The 7,880-nt window shown below is 32.1% G+C and overlaps 1 protein-coding gene across 2 annotated transcripts in view; it reads right to left on the bottom strand.

The window, feature by feature from the left end:
• Positions 1 to 840: 840 nt before the first annotated feature.
• The window catches only part of LMO3 (LIM domain only 3), a 67,087-nt gene continuing 60,047 nt past the window's right edge, over positions 841 to 7,880 (bottom strand). For both annotated transcript variants that reach the window (XM_027838907.1, XM_027838908.1), the window contains exon 4: positions 841 to 946. In XM_027838907.1, coding sequence (XP_027694708.1) covers positions 841 to 946 — 106 coding nt within the window. The remainder of the gene's footprint in view (positions 947 to 7,880) is intronic.

Here is a 7,880-nt window from a genome sequence, read left to right as displayed (position 1 = left end):
CTAGTTTGTAAAGGGGACTAAAGGCTGGCAAAAATCATGACACATATTAAGAAGGTTGAGCACAAGAATCTGAAATCATTAATAAGTATTTTCATGATTTAAAGATATATTCTAAAAATGCCACTTTTTCCAAGTTGACAAAAAATAAACTTATTCTTAGATGAAACTTTAATGCATTTTTTTTAAAACCAGATCTTTAAGCCCCTGAAAATAGGGGTCTTATAATGAAAACACTGACAAGACCCTTCATCATAGTGGCAGTAGTAGTGGATGCTGCTAGAATACTTTTGTTTTCTTAAATATTTAACATAGATAGACTTGCTTTATCTATGTGCGTAGCATTTACTGGGATTTACACCCTTTAATTTTTTTTTAATAGAAAGTTACAGCTCATTTAAAATAGCTGGTAGATACAGAAAGCATAAATATACAATAAGTTTAAACACTGATTGTACTAAATGCAACAATACAAAGAAGCAAAACAAAACACAAATGGTAACACAATAAAACTGTATTACATTTGTGCTTCAAATATTACAATACATTATATACAATAGTCCAAAATAAACATCTCATGCCAAATGACACAAAACAAAGAGCAAGCAAGAGAATCTGACGATATGTACATTACCTTTTGTTTTTTAATAATAAACATTCAACTCTGAATGGGAGCAATTTCACTACATACAGTTGCAGTCCTCCTTTTATTCCACGCAGTCATCCTGGTTTTCTATATCTACGCTATCCAATAAGTTCCTGTGTCAATTCTTATATACATTTTGAGCAAAAAAGATAAAAGAATGTAGTGCTTTGTATTCTTAGTGGGGTGACGTTGATAGATCAGCGAACCTGGGGTGCATAACCTTCTTTCATCAAACCCTCCTCATAGTCCGTCTGGCAAAGGATCATGTTATTCTTTAAGAAAAATTTGTCTCCGACACAAAATCTGAAAATATATTTAAAAAATCATTTTGACAGATTTAAGGCCATTTCATTGTAGAGTCACAGTTTAAAAATATGGTTCTACATCAATGACATAATTCTATAAATCTGATATTTGGCTTAGACAATGCTTTATCATAATAAAGGGGACTAAACTAAATAGCCATTTAGCACTTTACTGAAACATTACATGTTTATTTCTAATTTTAATCTTAAATCTTAAGAGAAATCTTACCTAGAGATAAGCTGTCTGCACAGCAGGCCCATATTTGTACAACAGGTTTATTTAGGGTGAGCATATATAAAAACTATTTACTTGAAAAACAAGTAGAACTTTATTGCTTTCCTAGAAAGAATATAAAAGCATTTATATTGTTTTGTCCATTTATCCACATTGTAAAAAGGAAAAAAAAACATCAAAATAACTAGGCCAATTAGAAATTAAGCCTCTTTTAACACTTTCTATTTGTTAAAAGATTTAAATTTTAATGATTTATAAGTGAAAAAAAGTAGGTTTGTAGTATGAAAGTTCCTTTAACAGATTATGCTGTAGGGTAATATTCCTTGTTTGTGGCAAGTTCACCAACAATGAAAAATTTACAGTGGCATTTCTTACAGTATTTCAACTTAAAACAGAGTAAAACAAAGAGTTTAACACAGGGAACATTGGTGCGAAGAAAGCAAACCATTTTTATTAGCTAACTAAGCAATTTACTTCATGAAGCAATGTTTAATCTATTTAGACAATAATATTCTTAATAGAGGCTTTTTGTTGGGGGGTAGTGGCAGAATTTCTAAATGATGAGACTTTATTCACCATTGGGATCAGAAATAAATGCTTACAGTGTTTAGAGCTGATTTAACCCCATCTCAGTAGCTATGTGGGGGGTGGAAGGAAGGTTTATATATGTATTTAATTGTAACAATTTAACCTTCAAACAGTAGTGTCTGCTAGAGTTGACCCAGTATAACAGACATATAATTATACAAGTTGACCTGACTGACCTTTGATAGTGGCCTCTCTTTATCAGACAGTCAATTTCTAATGATGTTCAAGTAGAAATCTAAGTGGATTGTCAGATTAAATTGTGTATTGAAAGCTACCCTTTAATGTTTTGTGAAGTTGGAGGCTTCAATGAGTAGCAGTTGGACTGATTTACATTTGCAAAGATTGGAATGCTGGACAAACAATGAACCCATTTATTTTCCAACTGGGTAGTTTTGGAAATTTATCCTTACACTAAAGTAGATAGGGGGGAATTGCACAATAAAAAAGTGGAATGAAAAGAATTAGTTTTTCCTCTTAAAGGAAAATTGGTCTGTTTATTTATGGAGTATATTTTTCCCCCTCCTCTAGGATTACTGCCTGCTGATGCTGTTGATTGAAAGGAGAGCTTATGCAATGATCTTGAAATCCTGGCATTATTCGAGGTCAAGGCTAGTATAATGAACTTTAAACAGTTTGCTTTTGAGCTTTTTTCTTACCTTTACTAGTTGTAAATTATATGATAATTTCAAATGATGTAAGAAGTGTTACTCTAATAAACGTCTCTTGGTCTTAGATTATACTGGTAATTAAAACCAAACTCAAAAACAGAAAAAAAAAATGTTTGGCTGGGAGACATATCTTTTACATTTCCATCCAAAACAAAAATTTCCCAGAGATGGAACAAAATAGAATGCACACTATGTACAAACTATAATTTAAGACCAACGATATGTTTTGCTGAAGTGAATATTAATTACTTAATAAAATCAATACTTAGGTCAAAACTAAAGCTATTAAAACTCTTCTTTATGCTTTATGAGTTTGTTTCCAGATTAAAAAGAATATCCTAGAAAGATACTCTTTTCATCTCCTCTAACTAACCCTGAAGTGTTACAAAATTCACATTAGTATAACCAAATTTATATTAAGATAAATGAAAACATGTCAGCTATCAAAACCATAGCTCAAGTCAGACTGTTATTTTTATCTTTGAAAAATACTTTTTTCCCCCTATACGGACTATGAAAGTGTTATTCTCCAATTATATATTAATGTTTATCATCATACTAAAGTCTTCATAGCAGTAAACAATTCCTCACACATAGCATTATGATTTACCAGGCTCTTCCTTTACAAGTAGGTACTGAAGCTCAAAATAAATGAACTGAGACTCATCCTGTATCTTTCGATTCCAAGTCCAATGTTCCTAACTTCACCATTTTGTCTCATGCTTTGCAATATTTGTTATAGATATCCTAGGACCACATATTTAGAGAGGAAAGGGACATTTGAAGTTCTCTAGTGTCTAACACAGATTAAGTGACTTGCCCAGGGTCACACAGCTGTTAAGAATCAGAACCTTGTCTCTGGGCCCTAAAAGGGGCCAAAACATTGCATATTTATATATAATATTTATACTCTCTGAAAGCCTACAAAGATGAAAAAGGGGAAAACATGCACTTACAAAGTAATTTTAAAATTTCTAGGATTGGCTTAAATATTGGAATTTACGTATAAATGTTAAAATTATGAAGCTAGTGTTTTACTACATCAATGTTATTGCTCTCACATTTGAAAATATACGATATTAGAATAAATTAGGAAATAGAGTAGTAGAATATAGTTCTATGTAAAATAATTTTATATTAATTTTATTGAAAATTCAAACCATTGAAAAGATCCCTATCCTGACAACTTTGGAATAGATAAAAAATTTACCATTTTCATACCCAAAATACTTATAGACTAAAATATAATTTTACCTCTTTTTTTTCCTACAATGCCAATAATACAAAAGTATACAAGATTTATAGCTAAGGTTTTTGTTGTTTTGGTAGCTTAGTTTTTAGCTGAATTCATATAAAAGTATTGAGAACTTTCTGAATGGGTTAAAAATGTATACATAATAAACACTTCTGCATTAAATGCATGATGATGTTTGGTAAGGGCGAAAAGAAAGCTGTAGAAAAAAATTAAAAAAGGGACTTACTTCTGTTATTACCATCCTCTCAAAGGATCATTAATAGGCTACAGCTCTTAACTTCCTAATAGGGTAAGGGCAAATTAAATCAGAAAATTGCAATTTAACTGTCCCACCCTTCACTTTTAAAAACAGGTAGGACCCAATTCTCTTCTCTGTATTTCAGGGAGACACTCGGGTAACAGACAACTGGAAAGGATTTTAATGCCACCCCACATCATTTTCAGATTGTGATCACTTGTTTCACTTGATTATTAACTGAAGGGAAGAGACTAGATTTTATTTAATCTTTCTTCCAGCTATGCTTAGCAGAGCTTTGAACATACTTTATTTGCCAAGCTGATTTCAGAGATCTCTAACATTTTTATAGTTGCAAAGTTGGTTGTTGTGCTTCATGCTCAAAGAGGACCAGAACAACATCACTATGTTGGGGACAAGGTACACAGCTGATCAGACCAATAGGCGCTTGGAAGGCTCTACCACAGGTCAGGCACAAATGGTTAACATATTTGCAAAATATTTATTGGCATTTTCATACCATCACTTACCTAGTCCTGGCCCTCATCACCAAAGGCAGTTGAAGAAGGGGGAAGTGAAGCATTTATTAAGCATCTACCATGTGCCAGGTGCTTCATAAAGACTATCTCATTTTACATGGATTACTATATAGCTTACTATCTGGCCTCATGACCTCCAGATACCTCCTAAACTATTCCGGATATTATTGAAAGTCATTTTCTAAGAAGATTAATGTTTGAAGAGAATGTAAGGGCCACGTAGGGAGAAAAATTTTTGTCTTTATATTCCCAATACTTAGCACAGTGCCTGGTACATAATAAGTGCTCTCTAAGTTCTCACTACGTTGTATCGAGTTTATCTGGCATGACTTTGAGGTCTACAGTAGAAGCACAATGCCATTCAAATCATAGTGAAAATGCTTAACCTGTCATTCAAAGCACATTGTAATCTGGTACTGTCCAGCTTTATTTCCTTGAGTCCCTAACACAAACTCCTCCCACCGTCCTGTTTATACCATGTTTCCTTCATTCTTTTCTACTTGCCTGGAATAACCTTCATCATCTTTCCTATCTAAATTTTCAACATTTATCAAGCCCCATTATGTTTATGGTATTGTGAAGGATAAGTAAGTCATCCCTACTCTTAAGGAGCATTCCATCTTCTAAGACCTAGAGTTTTATCTCCTCCATTAAGTCTTCTGACTACTCCAATGATCAGTATGTACCTGAGTACACAATAATCTCTAATAGCACTGATTCTGCCACTTATTTTGCTTCCTGACTATACTGTCTTGTATACTTTTTCTGTGTGATGTCTCCTTTTCCCAAGTAAACTGTCAATCCCTTATGGGCTGTTTCTTTTTTATTCTCTATTTTTCCTGACATGTGAGGTCGGTATTAAAAGATACTATTATATTGGATTTTTCTCAAATCCTAATAAATGTTCAAAAGACCCAAATTATTAACAGATATTAGAGGAAGACTAACTTAAATCATTGTATTATATTTTGACTCATTTAAAATTAGGAAATGCTACATATTATCATTAAGGGAGAGAAATATTTGAGTATAAAAAGTTGTACCTACATACATATTCCATCCTGAAGAATCAACACACAGATAAGATTTTAATTCACCTTTCTTTGGCAATTTAGAACATATTTCTATATCTAGAAGTAATAGTTTCTCAAATAGAGGTTTTTGAAAGTTAGAATTTTGTGAATGGGCCAATTAGGCCTTAAAAGGCATGACTTGATTTTAATGGTTGGAGATTTTCATTTTAATTATATTTAAAATTAAATATTTGAACTCAAAACCTGATAAATAACTTTACCTAACATACATGATATCTCATTTCAGAAACAACAAAAAAATTTCTCATAGGGAAAGTTATCTATCACTACAAATTTGCCTTGTGTTTCACTTGAAAAGACGCAAATGATTACAATTATTTGGCTGCCCAAAGTAGAACACCATGCATTATCATGGTTTTATTGGAGACATTGGTTTTCCAAGCTAACTTCTAGGAAAAAGCATCACCTACATGGAAAACCTTTTGTATTCAGGGTAACAAAAATTGTCTGCTTTGCTTGACTGATGAAGATTAGCTGACTTCTTGCATTAAAGAAGTTTGTCTTGTATGGACTAAAGTGACAAGATAATAACTAAGTGCTAATTGTGCATAACCAACACTAAAGATATGCAGCCCCCTTATGGCATGTAATAAATGAAGCGACAACAGAAATATATTAGGTACTTTCATAATGATACTAGAGTAGTGTTTTACAGCAATAAGAATATGAACAGTTTTAGAGTCAGAATTTAGGAGTGTTTGTCTTACTTGACTGAGTTCTACTAGAGAGAGAGACTTAATTGTGAATGCATTTTTTATTTCTATGGTGGAATAAAATTGATGCATGATTTGTAAATAGCATTAACAATGTGCAATTATTTTGTATCATAATGCAGTTTAAGTAGGGTTTAATATTTGTATGCTGATTTAATTTTATGTACAAAATATGTTAAGAATAGGGATGCTGAACCCTTAGATTAGTAGACCAAAGTAATAAATCAATGCAATTATTATAAGTCTATGAATAACATGCCTTTTGGAAATGAATTATATTTGATAATTTTTTCTGGGTCTCAGCCAAAAATGTTTAGGTTATAATCTGTAGTTATAAATCTATAAGGATCTAGTGCTAAAAAACCTACTCTTCAGACTAGGAAGATAAGCCCTTCCAATTATCCCTTAGGAAAAAGATGTCTTGCTTTAATGTGTATTTTAATGGCATATGTGACTACTTGCTGAAATTCTTCATATATATGTGTATATATATATGTGTATATGTATGTGTGTGTGTGTGTGTGTGTGTGTGTGTGTGTGTATGAAATTTTGGAGGAAGAACCTAAAGATGATATGTGTCCTTTAAGTTGAATAAATGTTCTTTACCAAAATAACTTGTAGCATATAAAGTATGAAAATACAGCTTTTTTTAAACTGGATTATATGAAACATTATACTATACTTTAAGACTCCTTGCTAGAATAGGCAGTTTCATATTAGATAATCATCTATAGGAAACAGTTTGTTCTTGACATTTAAATTCTTCATGAGACTCTTCTTGGTCTCTATTCCCCCTCAAGATTCCCCTATACCCTTGCACATGAATGCAGGTATGCGCACACAGGCACACATTTACATATACACACACACACACACACACTCATATGGTCTTCTTTAGAATGTAAGCTACTTTAGGTACTATTTCCGTATTTTACAGTAAAAGGAAACTTATGTTTCCAACATTATTTACTTAAACACTAAATTACTGAAAGTATATAAGAATGTTTGCTTTCCCTAAAACTTTTGTTGGCAATTTATTTTAGAACTAGAGCAAAGCCTTGAGGAAGTTGGTTGGAATTCACTATGAATAATTTCTGTAAAGAGGCAGACAAAAATCACACAATGTCAAAGGGCTGGGAAGGGTCACTCTTAACACTGAAGAAGTAGCACACCAGTAAGATAATAATGATAGCTAGCATTTACAAAATGCTTTAAGATTTGAAAAGCACCTAACAAATATTATCTCATTTTATCCTCATGACAACCCAAAGAAGTATGCTCTATTATTATTCCCATTTTACAGATGAGGAAACTAAGGCACATTACTCTTTAAGCAATTGAGGTACTAATGACTTTTTTTTTTTAAAGGAAAGGAATAACAAAAGGACTGGGATGAAAACAATGATTTATTAACTTCTTGCAAATATATGTACTTCTTGCAAATAATGTATTTAATACAGGGGGAAATTATATAATAATTTTTCTTGTATTTCAATTGGATATTCCTGAGACTAAATGAATGCTGATTGCACACAGACACACTCAGATATTTCCTTTAAGTTCAGAGCAGTAAAAAATTTTCTGGTCTTAAAAACAACAACAACA

This window comes from Vombatus ursinus, unplaced genomic scaffold, assembly GCF_900497805.2.
Source record: "Vombatus ursinus unplaced genomic scaffold, bare-nosed wombat genome assembly UNPS02014830.1, whole genome shotgun sequence".
Lineage (NCBI taxonomy): Eukaryota > Metazoa > Chordata > Mammalia > Diprotodontia > Vombatidae > Vombatus > Vombatus ursinus.
The sequence above is the reverse complement of the archived record's forward strand: the minus strand, read 5'-3'. Positions and strand labels throughout refer to the sequence as shown.